The 14,467-nt window shown below is 43.4% G+C and overlaps 1 protein-coding gene across 1 annotated transcript in view; it reads right to left on the bottom strand.

Moving 5' to 3' along the window:
- CPPED1 (calcineurin like phosphoesterase domain containing 1) overlaps positions 1 to 8,743 on the bottom strand; it is a 112,300-nt gene extending 103,557 nt beyond the window's left edge. The window contains exons 1-2 of the mRNA XM_069734081.1: positions 8,564 to 8,743; positions 5,997 to 6,215 (exon numbers count right to left, since the gene is read on the bottom strand). Of these exons, the coding sequence (XP_069590182.1) occupies positions 5,997 to 6,215; positions 8,564 to 8,627 (283 nt within the window). The 5' untranslated portion in view covers positions 8,628 to 8,743. The remainder of the gene's footprint in view (positions 1 to 5,996; positions 6,216 to 8,563) is intronic.
- Positions 8,744 to 14,467: the final 5,724 nt, after the last annotated feature.

Below are 14,467 nucleotides of genomic sequence, written 5' to 3'. Positions count from 1 at the left end.
TGTTCAAAGTGGGGTCAAAACAAGAGTTCATGGTGCTATTACTGATCACCTGGGGCTTCCGTCAACAGAAGAAACTGAAAATAATTGGTCACAGGACAGTCTTTTAAGCTGGCCAAAGAAAATGTAGGTGAGGGAAAGGCTGAAGATCTAGGGTCACTGTAACAATTCTTTATACTAACTTCTGATCTCAATATTTTTTTCATTTAAGTATTACAGGCTTTATTCACAAACTGTTTTGACCAGTATTGAGCGATAAGCTTTTTTGCCATATGTAAAATAGTCAAGTGACAGCTGCTTCCCCTGATTTAGGAGCTCTTTTCAGTTTTGTGCTGTGTCGCTGCATTGCAGAGATATTCACATTTGTTGTTTCTGGAGCACAGTATGTGAAATTTCTGCTTGCATTTCAAACAGAGCTTTTTCAGAGTCTTCCCTGGGGTCATGCTCTTTCACCCCTCGTTCCCAGAAGCTGACTGAGAACATTAGTCTGAAAAGGAGGGGTGAAAGCATACCACCACCAGAAAAAAACTCTAAAAAACGTAAGCAAGTGTGACAGATGTTGCAAAGAAGTGACTGTAGGCCATCTGGTAAGAAACCAGATTATATCCTAATTACCCAGACTACTATGTTTAGCAAACCAAGAAGAATTGACTTTTTATCTGTATGTTGGCTATTGGATTTAAGTGTTGACTGGTGGGTCAAGAAAACAGACTTTTGTTTGTGTAAGCCTGGAACATTGACTTATAATCTGATATTTGATATAACATAGTGTGCTCTTATTCTTGATGAAAAGTGAGTTTTACTGATAAGCTAATTATACATTGTCTAGCCCAGATAGTTTGCTGATTTTTCAAACAGAGAAGGAAAATTTATGCAAATAGATTACATAAACAAGGCAACTTGGTCATCACCATTCTTCCTCTTATCTGTGAGGGTGGACTGAAGGACACTGGGTAAATCTAAAAATAGGTTACATGCCTCTGTATAAAGAGACAGAGTGACTAAGACAGCCGGACATTCTGCAAAACACCCAAAGATCGAGAGACAGGACTGCAGCTAATTTATCATGGAACCATCACGAGGGACACAGATCTACCATTTTATATGAAACAACCTACGGGTTTTCGTCACCGGTTGGAAGGATACTGATCAGCTCCACTGATCATCGCTGATCCATGGATATGTTGGGAGAAAGTGAGGTTGCCTAAGGTCCATGGAGATGGTCGGATAAGCCAGGTTGCGACTCTCGTGTCAACTGGCCTTGTACCTAGTATGGACTCAATGGATGTCATCTTCCTACGCTTGTCGTTACCTCCTCTCTGTGTGTACCCTGGGAGCTCTGCCATTATCCCGACAGGTCAGCGGTAGGGTGAGACTCTATAATGTGCACTATCTGGGGTACTGTGCTGGGACTGTTCTATGTTTTATCTGCCTGTTTTGTGGTTCAATAATGCTTTGCCACACTGTTTTACCCTCAACTTGTGTTGTCTGAGTAGCGTTATGCTTACATTAAAAGGCGGGACGGTGTTCAGCGAGATGATTCCTAGTCCATGCGGTCTACCGACCCCCCGTTTCCCCACACCATCCTTCTGTGATACACAGTTTTAGACTTCCCTCAAATGAAACATAACAGGAAGTAAAGTAAAAAAAAATAACAAAAAAGCGACAGGGATTATATGTATCTGGAGCACAGTAGAGATTTTTATAATATAGAAAATACAAAAGGTGTTAGGGATTAAAGATAGGTATATTTATCTATTGGACAACCCTTTTAAAGGGAACCGTTCATGGAAAAAAACGCTATTAACCTTCAGATATGGGGTTAGTCTGCAGGTTAGTAGTGTCCTGAACCAACATGAATAAGATGTCGCCTTTGTCTGTACATAGTAATTCAAGTACCGTATATACCCGTGTATAAGCAGAGTTTTTCAGCACATTTTGTTGTGCTGAAAACGCCCCCCTTGCCTTATACACAAGTCAATCATCCCAGAGGCAGGAGCCTGTGGCTGTGGCTAAAGCCTGTGCTGCTGCTAAAGAGAAATTAATATTAATTAACACTCACAACCGCCGGCTTCCAGAAGATACATTTCAAAAACCTGACCTGCACATCCAAACATAGACTCAGTGTGAACAGGTGCTGAACCTAGAGTCGCCACCTCATATATACATTTACTTGGCTTCCAGAAGATGTCCTACTCACCCTCCTGCACGCCCACGCAGCATCTCATTGGTCCCGGCGTCTGCAGCTCTTCCTGTGCCAAGCGATCACGTGGCCCCACTCATTAAGGTAATGAATATGCATGCCTCTCCACTCCCATAGGCGTGGAGGGAATATTCATTACCTTAATGAGTGGGGCCACGTGATCGCTTGGCACAGGAAGAGCTGCAGACGCCGGGACCAACGAGATGCTGCGAGGGCGCGCAGGAGGGTGAGTAGGATGGTTTTCATTTTTTTTTTAATGGGAACCATTGATACAAGGATAGGGAATAAGGAGCAATGCATACCAGGACAGCCATGGGGGAGCCATGCATACCAGGACAGCCATGGGGGAGCCATGCATACCAGGACAGCCATGGGGGAGCCATGCATACCAGGACAGCCATGGGGGAGCCATGCATACCAGGACAGCCATGGGGGAGCCATGCATACCAGGACAGCCATGGGGGAGCCATGCATACCAGGACAGCCGTGGGGGAGCCATGCATACCAGGACAGCCATGGGGGAGCCATGCATACCAGGACAGCCATGGGGGAGCCATGCATACCAGGACAGCCATGGGGGAGCCATGCATACCAGGACAGCCATGAGGGAGCCATGCATACCAAAACAGCCATGGGGGAGCCATGCATACCAGGACAGCCATGGGGGAGCCATGCATACCAGGACAGCCATGGGGGAGCCATGCATACCAGGACAGCCATGGGGGAGCCATGCATACCAGGATAGCCATGGGGAGCCATGCATACCAGGACAGCCATGGGAGAGCCATGCATACCAGGACAGCCATGGGGAGCCATGCATACCAGGACAGCCATGGGGGAGCCATGCATACCAGGACAGCCATGGGGGAGCCATGCATACCAGGACAGCCATGGGGGAGCCATGCATACCAGGACAGCCATGGGAGAGCCATGCATACCAGGACAGCCATGGGGAGCCATGCATACCAGGACAGCCATGGGGGAGCCATGCATACCAGGACAGCCATGGGGGAGCCATGCATACCAGGACAGCCATGGGGATGAGGGGACAATGCATACCCGGCTTATACTCGAGTCAATAAGCTTACCCAGTTTTCCATGGCAAAATGAGGTGCCCCCGCTTATACTCTAGTATATACGATATATTGGGCCAAGTACTGCTCATATAAGAGGATGATGTCTTACTCCTGCACAGGGGCGCACCATAAGATTCTCCTGCTCTTCTGTATGCCAGTCCAAGCCTGTGTGTGAATAACTGCACAGTCATGTAACTCACACAAAAAGTGTTCTTCCTGAGTAGCTGGCTGTTCTGGCTCATAAAAGGGGTCTTGTACTGGGGACCCTCTTTTGGTATTCAATATCCTATTAAAACATATAAACGAAGGACAGTTTTTCTGAGAAAATTCCTGCTATTAAGATGCTTAGGAATAATTCTCTACTATTAAAAACCTTGCTGCCAGCTGGGTTCTCTGACATTACATATTATAGTAATTATAAATATTAATTGTGTCAAATGGCGAGAAAAAAACATTGTAATTAATATTCAAATGAGGGTTCTCAATTAGAATGGAAAAAAAAGTTTATTTTAAGCCATACGACTGTCTACCTATCAATATTCTAAAAGTCTGATTACACCGCTAGCCCGGATTCCTGGTGTGCTGTAATTACCTGCGCCTTAATTAGCTGCTGTAAATTCTCCAGTAAGACAGGGCTCCATTAAGACAGGGCTACAGTGTGCAGTGTCATAGGTAAGAAGAGAACCTATATATATGCAGCTGTCACAAACTAACAGACAATAATTGAAGGGGTGCTCTGGTGTTAAACTTTTGAGAAGTCGCCATGGTGGTCTTAAAATAATAATAAAATTGCTATACATACATACACACTGTGTATATGTATTATATATAGTGTGTGTGTGCGTGTGTGTTTTTCTTCTCTTCCAGGTCGGGTTGGGGGCAGATATACAGTATTATAGAATGCTATAGATCAGCCCTGAAAGGTGATGCCGGTAACTTATATCGGCCAAAATGTTACATAGGCATTTATTTGAAGCTGAATTTGTCACACATGAACTGCGGCGGGAAACTAACCCATTCCCTTCTATAGCAGCTGGTGGCTTGGGATTCCAGAAGCTACATCTGCATCAATTGCCTGAAAGTTGGAGGTTGACTGCTTTTAGATACGTTGTCTTCCTGAGACACCCAATTATTAGTATTCTTCCTTATATGACTTATAGGGTTGGATTCAGTATTGCAGTGGTACCTTTTTTTGTCCAGGTTTTGGTGTTTTCCATTCTTTTAATTTGCACCTTTATTAAAAGTCTATTTTATATGTGCCCTCCACCATTGTTGGCGATTTCCAGATGTTTTAATTACATTCAATAATTGTGACTTTTTTTTTAAAAAAAAAAGAAAGAAAAGAAAAGCTGCAACATTTGCGCATAAATGTACTTGAGACTTCCCCCACCACACCAGTGATTTTATGGACATCTAGAATTTTTTGCAAACTGCATTACTAAAGCCATACATGTGACTAAATTGGCAAAAATCTGGTACCTAAAATGACCTTTTTAAAAATCTTTCTTTACACTCTAACCACTTCTCTGATTAGATTTATTGTACAATACCCTTCACTTCTTCCTATACTGCTAATGGCTAAATGTGTATTTTTTACTTTACTTCCTGTGATGTCACTTTTGAGACTCCTCTCAAACGCAATGTCACAGGAGGCTGGTGCTGCACTCACTCCTCACAGCTTCCATCGCACCTCATGGAACAGGAAATCACCACAGGGCAGCGTTGCAGTTACATACTACAGTTTCTTGCATCATCGTCCTCTGAAGAAGTCCAGGATCCATTCTGATAGAAGCTGTGGGAAAGTTGAGTGCAGCGTCGGCTCTCTGCTTCTATTTTTCCATCTTCTAACTGAAACAAGATGTCGTCGGGTGGCAGAGATAGAAATATTGAGTGATACCAGCGCTGCCCCACAGCTTCTACCACCGTCATCAAACAAATCATCATCGGGGCAGTGATAGAAGCAGTGAGTGACATTAACTACACTATAATAATGCTTATGGTCGCTTGATTATTGTGCGTCTGATTGATTCTGTGCATGTACTTTAGAACCCTGCATATTTTTTTTTATTGCCTCTTGCCAAATTATGATATACCATTGACCACACTCGCTTTTCTTTTTTTGGGTTTTAATGGGGCATTTAATTTTTTTCTTCATATTTTTGTGCATTTATAATTGTGATTAATACAATTATTTTCGTATATACATTGTTTTTTTTTTTTCTAAAGTGTTATTTTCTTTTAAAAAGTCCATTATTGGTTTATATTGATTTTTGGGAGCCTCTGATTAATAATAAGTTTTGGTTATTTTAGTATGGGTCTTTGGATCCACTATTGGTCATAAATTGTGTGATAGATGCTGAAAGGCAGCGAGTGCAGCCCCAGCCTCCTGTGACATCACATTCGAGACTCTTCTGAAACAAAACATTACAGGAAGTGCATTAAAAAAAAACACATTTAGGGATTAGCTAGATAGGAAGAGGGTGTTGTGTGAAAAAAAGCTAGTTACCAAAGTGGATAGAGGGTAAGGATAGATATTTAGAAAGGATATTTTAGGTAACAAGGAAACACTATAAAGTAATAAATAAAGAACATTTTTGATTTTGTGCAAAATTCGTGAACCAAGTGTGCCATTTTGAAGTATTTTGTGCACAAAATGTCAATGAATACCACGAGACAAAAAAAAGTATGATGAATCAGGGCCCTTAGTGTTTATCGCCTACCTGGCATAGAATGAACTAGGTCTCCGCATAGAGCAAGGAACTTGGGTTTGGGACACATCTTATTAATGGCCTCCACAGCCTCTTCCGTTAATTTGATCTCTTCCTCCCATTCATCCCCTCCAAAGTCACATTGGCCAATCGCCCAAGATTTCATGAGCCCAAACTGCGGGTCTGCTCCTTGGATGAAGAAGAATGGACCTTTCCACTCCTTCTCGTCATCTCGAAAAAAAAAAAAAAAAGTTAGAATATTCTACAGTAAGTGGCGGCTTACAGTAATTACATACTAATAATAGGATTGTGAATATTCATCTCCGGGACCTTTAACAAAAGATCCAATTATGGAAAGCCTACACTTACTAAAAAAAGGAGCTTTGCTCAGAACGGTGCAGATCTGGAAGCTGCTGACCTTTCTATTAAACAAAGTGAAATCATTCCCGGGGCGCTCAATTCTGTGTGTCTTTTCTGCCTCCGAAATAACCCGTTCCCTGAAAGAGGTGCAGTGACATGCTGAGAAACCAATCTAGCTGTGCATTATTGAGGCCTCCGGCGGGGTGAGGTTAGTGCAGAGCAGGAGAAAAAGACGACACCAGCTCCCGAAATCCCACTGCAATGCTTGTTTTCTGCCTCATCCACCTTTTCTCATTGTGTTAATAGAAGCAGATGAAAGTGCAGCTCTTAGATCACATAGACAATATATAGTGAACGCACGTAACATGATTAAAAACAAAACTGCAGAAAAATATTGGACAAGTTGTCACTTGGGCTACTAAGTACACTGACAATCTGGGTGGGGGTCTTCAGCCACGTTCCCGCGAGGATTACGCCTCAAAAGGGAATCTGTGGGCAGGCTTTTGCCATGTAATCTAATGTATGGACAGAGACCCTGATTCCAGTGATGAGGCGCTTCGATTACTGGGTGCAGCAGTTATGAAGGAGTCATAGTTTTCTCTGCTGCAAATTTAGCAGCGCTCAGTTGTTGGCTATGTATAACCCACACCACAGCTTTCTGTGTACAATGTATAGGGACAGAGAGATACTAGTTATTTCTGGGGGTGGGGTTGGACTAAGAAGCACCAGACACCTAGTCCTGTAGTAATCTCCTGCTGATAAAACACTGATTGTATTGAAATAGCAAAACATCACTGGAATCAGGCTGCTATGAGATTACATAGCAAAAATCTGCTGAGATATTCCATTTAAAGGTAAGGGAGGCACTATTGCGACTATGGCACTATGCTGCCATTTGCATACCCAAATCTGTGCCCGTATGCCCTATTAGTCTACAATGATATAAGAATGAAAGGTTGACTTTAACGACGGGTACGGTTAGTGCTCGTAGCAGTTTGTCATCTCGGTGGTACATGGCATATGATTGCTGCCGCTAGTGTCTACATCATCCTCTTTAAAGGTAACCTGTCACCTGAATTTGGCGGGCTCTGTTAACGGTCCGATGGGCAGTGCTTTCTGTTCTTTCATGCACCCCTTCCTTTCCTGCTGGCCACAATATTGTCTTGAATGTGATTCGGTTTCCTCCGTAGTACACGCGTGCGCAATGCAATCTCGCCTTGCGCACGCGCAGTATGCTTTGCCCAACTGCGGGCAAAGCCGAAAAGCATTAGAGCGCATGCGCCGGCGCACTATTTCCTAGAAGTATTTCGCTGTGATCCGGGACATAGTGCGCCGGCGCATGTGCACTAATGCTTTTCGGCTTTGCCCGCAGTTGGGCAAAGCATACTGCGCGTGCGCAAGGCGAGACTGCATTGTGCACATGTGTACTACGGAGGAAACCGAATCAAATTCAAGACAATATTGCGGCCAGCGGGAAAGGAAGGGGTGCATGAAAGGAGAGAAAACACCGCCCATCGGACCGTAAACAGAGCCCGCCAAATTCAGGTGACAGAGTCCCTTTAACACCAGTCATGAAAATTAATGGGATAAAGTAATTATCCTGGTTTATTTAAAGGGGTTATCCCAGAAAGGACAGATCAGCTACCCATAGATTTGAAAATAAAAGGTCTGATTCCCGGGGTAACTCCGCCAATCCCAAGCCCTTTGTAGTGCTTCACGGCACAATGTCTATGGGGCTGGCGGGAGCTGATGAGTACAGCACTCAGCTGATATTGTCAGCCCTGTAAAAATTAAAGGGGGTTTTCCCAGAATCGCAAGTTGCCCCCTAACCACAGGATAGGGGGCTCATTCACTGATCGCTGGGACTCCGAACAATCCTGAGGATAATCAGATCATTTTTTTACGCGTATGTGAACTGCGCCTATAGGAAAGTCAGCAGACTGCTATATCCTATAGTGAGACACTGAAATAATAAACACCGGGGCACATGGGCTTTACACAGTTCCTATAGTGACAGATGTTATATCACCCATCAGGATGCAGTCACTGCGGCTCATATACCTGACAGCAGCCCACAGAGTGGGCACAATCTGCCCCCTATAGCTCTGCAGCATGCCCTGATGCTGGGAGTTGTAGTGCTGCACTGACTGCAGCCCAGAGCCGCTGACCCGCATACACCAGCCCAGCTCCTGCTCTCTGCCGCCGGGGAACGTCACTACCTTCTCGGAAAGAAGTGAACGTCCTGCCCCGAGCTCTTAAGAACACCTCCCGATCCTCCGACATGGCCGAGAAGACGAGCAGCCCCCGACACAGAGACCCCGGCACCCGCACAGCCGCCCGCCGAACAGCCGCCCGCCGCACTGCTGCCTGCTCCGCTTCCTGTCACATCGGCGATCGGCTCGCTCTGCCTGCCAGGAGCCGCGCTGGAGAAGATAGGGCGCTCTCACATCGGTGAATCCATTGATCAGCCTGTTCGGCTGCCGTCTCTGGGAATCGCACGGACATCGGTGCGAGCTCGCAGGTCGCTCTGTGCAGATTCTGGGGGCCGTTGCCGTGCTCTGTTGTATCCTGCTGCTGGAATAATCTTGTAGATTCATGGTGTACAAGTGACTATCCCATAGTGTGTGGCTGAAGGCTCAGAATGAGACCCTCAAGGTGAATTATCTCCCCACGCCTACAAAATCGAATCTAATAAACACATCATGATTTTATTAGAAATGATCAGAAAGTTATATCTGTATAATAACATTGCCGGGGATTTAAAGGGACTGTGTCAGCACAGAATGACTGTTCAAACCAAGCACAGGTGCTTGATGGTGGGGCCAATCATTTAGATACACCTTCCCACCTGCCTGCTGCCCTTCTCTGGCTCTATGAAGCCAGGGCCGTCACTCACAGAAGAGGATGGTGGAGATAGAGGGAAAGGTGAATTTCAATGCTTCACCACCTTGCGATTTTCCTCCCCTTCTTCCCAGAGCCATGACTTTTTTTTTTTTTTCCATCAATATAGCGTGGGACGAGTCGTATTTTTTGAACGACACCATTGATTTTACCATGTCGTGTACTGGAAAACGGACAAAAAAAAAAAAAAAATGGCAAAATTCCCCCAAAATAGTTTTTTGTGTTTTTTATTTTACCATGTTCACTAAATGCTAACGCTTGAGCTGATAATATGATTCTCCAGGTCAGTACGAGGACGCAGATGCCAAATATGTCTAGGTTATTTTAGAAGTGGTGAAAAACAATTGAACATTTGTAAGAAAAATAAAGTCACTATTTTCAGAGACCCGTAGCGTCTCCGTTTTTCACGATCTGGGGCTGGGCCAGGGATTATTTTTTTGCACACCGAGCTGACGTTTTTATTGATATCATTGTGGGGCAGATAAGATCTTTTGATCGCCCGTTATTGCATTTTGTTGCAGTCTTTTGGCCACCAAAAAAAACGTAATATTGGAGTTTCATTTTTTCTCGTTACGCTGTTTACCGATCGGATTAATTTATTTTATATATTGATAGATGGGGCGGTTCTGAACACGGCGATACCAAATATGTGAATTGTTTTATTTCTTTTATTTTGAATGGGGCAAAAGGGGGGTGATTTGAACTTTTATATTTTTTAAATATGTTTTAAAACTTTTAACCCTTTCACGACACGCGCCGTACTATTACTGGGCATGCCGTGTCACCCCCTTTGATGTGGGCTCCGGCAGTGAGCCCACATCAAAGTCGCGACATGTCAGCTGTTTTGTACAGCTGACATGTGCGCGCAATAGCGTCGGATGAAATCGCTATTCACCCGCCGCTATTAACCTGTTAAATGCCGCTGTCAAACACAGACAGCGGCATTTAACCGGCGCTTGCGGCCAGAAATGATGTCATCGCCGACCCCGTCACATGATCGGGGGTCGGCGATGCATCAGGAAGGTAGCTATGGAGGTCCTTGAGACCTCTATGGTTGCTGATGCCGGCCTGCTGTGAGCGCCCCCCTGTGGTCGGCGCTCACAGCACACCTGCATTTCAGCTACATAGCAGCGATCTGATGATTGCTGCTATGCAGCAGAGCCGATCAGGCTATGCCAGCTTCTAGCCTCCCATGGAGGCTATTGAAGCATAGCACAAGTAAAAAAAAATGTTTTTAAAAATATGAAAAAAATATAAAAAATATAAAAGTTTAAATCACCCCCCTTTCGCCCCATCCTAAATAAAACAATAAAAAAACAAACCTACACGTATTTGGTATTGCCGCATTCAGAATCGCCCGATCTATCAATAAAAAAAAAGCATTAACCTGATCGCTAAACAGCGTAGCGAGATAAAAACCCGAAACGCCAGAATTACGTTTTTTGTATCTGCACTGAAATGGTATCATTAAAAACGCCAGCTCGGCACGCAAAAAATAAGCCTTCACCCGACCCCAGATCACGAAAAATGGAGATGCTACGAGTATCGGAAAATGGCACTTTTTTTTTTTTCTTTTTAAGCAAAGTTTTGAATTTTTTTTCACCACTTGTATAAAAAATAACCTAGACATGTTAGATGTCTATGAACTCATAATGACCTAGAGAATCACAATGGCAGGTCAGTTTTAGCATTTATTGAACCTAGCAAAAAAGCCAAACAAAAAACAAGTGTGGGATTGCACTTTTTTTGCAATTTCACCGCACTTGGAATTTTTTCCCGTTTTCTAGTAAAAGACATGGTAAAACCAATGATGTCGTTCAAAAGTACAACTCGTCCCGCAAAAAATAAGCCCTCACATGGCCAAATTGACGGAAAAATAAAAAAGTTATGGCTCTGGGAAGGAGGGAAGTGAAAAATGAAAACGCAAAAACGAAAAAGGGCCGGCGACTTGAAGGGGTTAAAAAATGTTTTTTATAGGCTTTAATAGTTCTATTTGGAAACTTGAAGCTGCGAACATCCAAACATCTGTCCTACATGTAGCAGGGCTTCAGCCACGGGTCGGCTTGCATAGATTTACAATGACAGGCACGGGGTCGTCTGCAAACCACCGTCTGTGATGACAATCCATCAGCGCAACCCGATCACTTGATAGGGATGCCGTTGGGCGGGTCTTTTGATGCACTTCCGCTCGGCGTTTCTTAAATGCCGCTGTCAGAGATTGACAGCGGCATTTAACATGTTAACAGCTGCATGTAGATCACGATTTCAGAGGCACATGTCAGTTGATTAAATTAGCTGTCATGTGCAGGGAAACATGGGCTCAGCGCCAGAGCCCGCATCAAATGCAGAGACACAACCTTGGATGTACTTATACGTTCAAGGTCATGAAGGGTTTTAAAGCAAGCTTTTTGTCCTCAGATAACCACTACCCGTTATCCAGGGTAGTAATATGCTGACAATAATTCCACTGTGTATTTTGGACAATGAAGCTTAATGTAGAAAAAGTACATCCCAGTGCCGCCTGTGTGACACATACCGAGATAGAATGCAGAATAGAAATTACAGATGTTTAGGGGTTAAAGATGTGCAAAGTTGGATATGGGATAGATATGTGAGATATATAATTAGTGCCATGTGTAGTGTACTGTACTTGTATTAACCTAATAAATGGAAAAAAAAAGTCCGACGTAGGATCCCCGTTATGTTTTGATAACCAGTCAAAGTAAAGCAGACAGATGCAGGCTGATATTGTCAGGCTGGGACACTCCATGGAAATTGGGCCAGTCTAAAAATACAAGTCCGCAGTCGTCCCAGACTTGGCACATCGCATTAGATGCTCCAATTCTGGCGCATTGGCAATTGGGGTAATAGTATTGGGGATGATGTCATTTGTCACAAACCACAGCTGGCATCAAGCCATGGGGTTAATAATGGAGATGTGTGCTAACCAAGTATTAAAAAAACACACACAAATAAAAACCTACATTTGAATAAAGACTCCCCCACACTATCCCTGGTTCACCAATTTATTGGGGGGAAAAATCCCTTGCACCTCGTAAGTAATCCACCAAATCCGATGTAGTCCAGACATGGATACCTGAAAAACTTAACAAGACAGAAATGAACAAAGGATACTGTCCCTTGTTCACTGATTTATTAGCAAATCTATTCCCATGCAGCTCCGGGATCTGTCAATGGCAGTAAAGTTATTACTATTATCATAGACGCCGGATAGTGATAACAATGCTCATCAGAGCCACCGGATATCACTGATTATAACATAAGCCAGTGACGCTGATGAGCGTTCTCGTTAGTACCTGTCATCATCGATGACATCAACCTGAATACTCTTACTCCGATTGCCAATGCACCAGGGCAATCAGGAAGAGCCGGCGAAAGTGCAAGATTTGGCGCATCTAATGGATGACCCAATTCTGGGGCAGCTGTGGGCTTGTATTTTTAGGCTGTAAAGGGCCCAATAACCATGGACCTTCCCAGTCTGATAATATCAGCCTGCAGCTGTCTGCTTTACCTTTGCTGGTTCTAAAAAATAGGCGGGACCCTGAGTTGTTTTTTCCATTTATTTATTAGCTTAATACAAATTTAGTACACTACACATGCAAGGCACTATATATATATCTCACAGATTATCTATCTATCTATCTATTTATCTATCTATCTATCTATCTATCTATCTATCTATCTATCTATCTATCTATCTATCTATCTATCTATCTATCGATCTTTGCACATTTTTAACACCTAGACATGTGATTTCTATTCTGCATTCTATTCCAGCATGTGCCACATGGATAACACACACGTACACATGGACACGGATAGCTGTCTTTCCCAGTACCAGAAATATCAAGACGTGTGAAGGGGGCTTTAAAGGAACATGTCTCCTTTTTCAAAGCCTTTTTTTAGGCCACTCCCTGGTCCTGTTAGTGATGGATACTCTGGCTTATTATAGTGATCTTAATCATTTGGCTACACTCACCAAAAATACCTAACGGATTCCTATAAATATGCTAGATCATATCAGGGGAGAGAGAAATTAACTGTAAATCGGACTTTTTTTTGTGATCGGAGTTATTCGATGAATAACGACGATCACGTGACAGGGGACCGTTACAATGTGCCCTGATTATGTTCTTCAGGATCTCAGCAACCCCGGAGATTTTTCAACCCTGGGGGGCTCTATACCCTTATTTATCAGCACTGTTAAAAAGCAGGACTGAGGAATAAGTACCCTTAACTGCTACCATTAAAGGGTGTATTGGTGGTCATTAAGGGGTTAAGTTAATAATGTTTGCCTATTCCAAAATGAGTCCTAGAAAATGGTCCTAGCTAATCACAGAAATTGTCCACTTGTGTTTTTTTTTGTAGCCAGGAACAGAAGAGTACTTCTTGGTTGGGTGTTGAAAACTATGTGAATATTTGACAGTCTCCAGGGAGTTTACATAACTGAGGACAGGTTTTACATACCCTATAAAAAGTTATATTAATTGCAATAATAGTTTTATAATTTATTTAGCTAGTGTTCTGGGTCCAGGTTCTAGGAGCAGCTAGAAGAGTTGGGTGGGACTGGCTGCTCCCATATCTCCAATTAAGGCTTTTCAGCCCATTTAAATAGCAGCGAAGCTGTTTCAGATGTGGTGGGTGTGTGGGAGGAGTGAAGGACTTTAATGGTAGTTATTCTCTGCCACAGACAGAAAGTGTGGACTTTAACCTGAGCGGGTGAGCCCCTATTTTCTGGTGCATGAATTGTTTTTCTTTATTGTATACCTTTTGTGCATGGAAGAGACTGTTTAGTTTTTTATTCCGTTGAAATTTATGACTCAATATACAGTTAGGGCCAGAAATATTTGGACAGTGACACAAGTTTTGTTATTTTAGCTGTTTACAAAAACATGTTCAGAAATAAAATTATATATGTAATATGGGCTGAAAGTGCACACTCCCAGCTGCAATATGATAGTTTCCACATCCAAATCGGAGAAAGGGTTTAGGAATCATAGCTTTGTAATGCATAGCGTCCTCTTTTTCAAGGGACCAAAAGTAATTGGACAATGGACTCTAAGGGCTGCAATTAACTCTGAAGGCGTCTCCCTCGTTAACCTGTAATCAATGAAGTAGTTAAAAGGTCAGGGGTGGATTCCAGGTGTGTGGTTTTGCATTTGGAAGCTGTTGCTGTGAGCAGACAACATGCGGTCAAAGGA

Source organism: Ranitomeya imitator, chromosome 7 (genome assembly GCF_032444005.1).
Source record: "Ranitomeya imitator isolate aRanImi1 chromosome 7, aRanImi1.pri, whole genome shotgun sequence".
Classification (NCBI taxonomy): domain Eukaryota; kingdom Metazoa; phylum Chordata; class Amphibia; order Anura; family Dendrobatidae; genus Ranitomeya; species Ranitomeya imitator.
The sequence above is the reverse complement of the archived record's forward strand: the minus strand, read 5'-3'. Positions and strand labels throughout refer to the sequence as shown.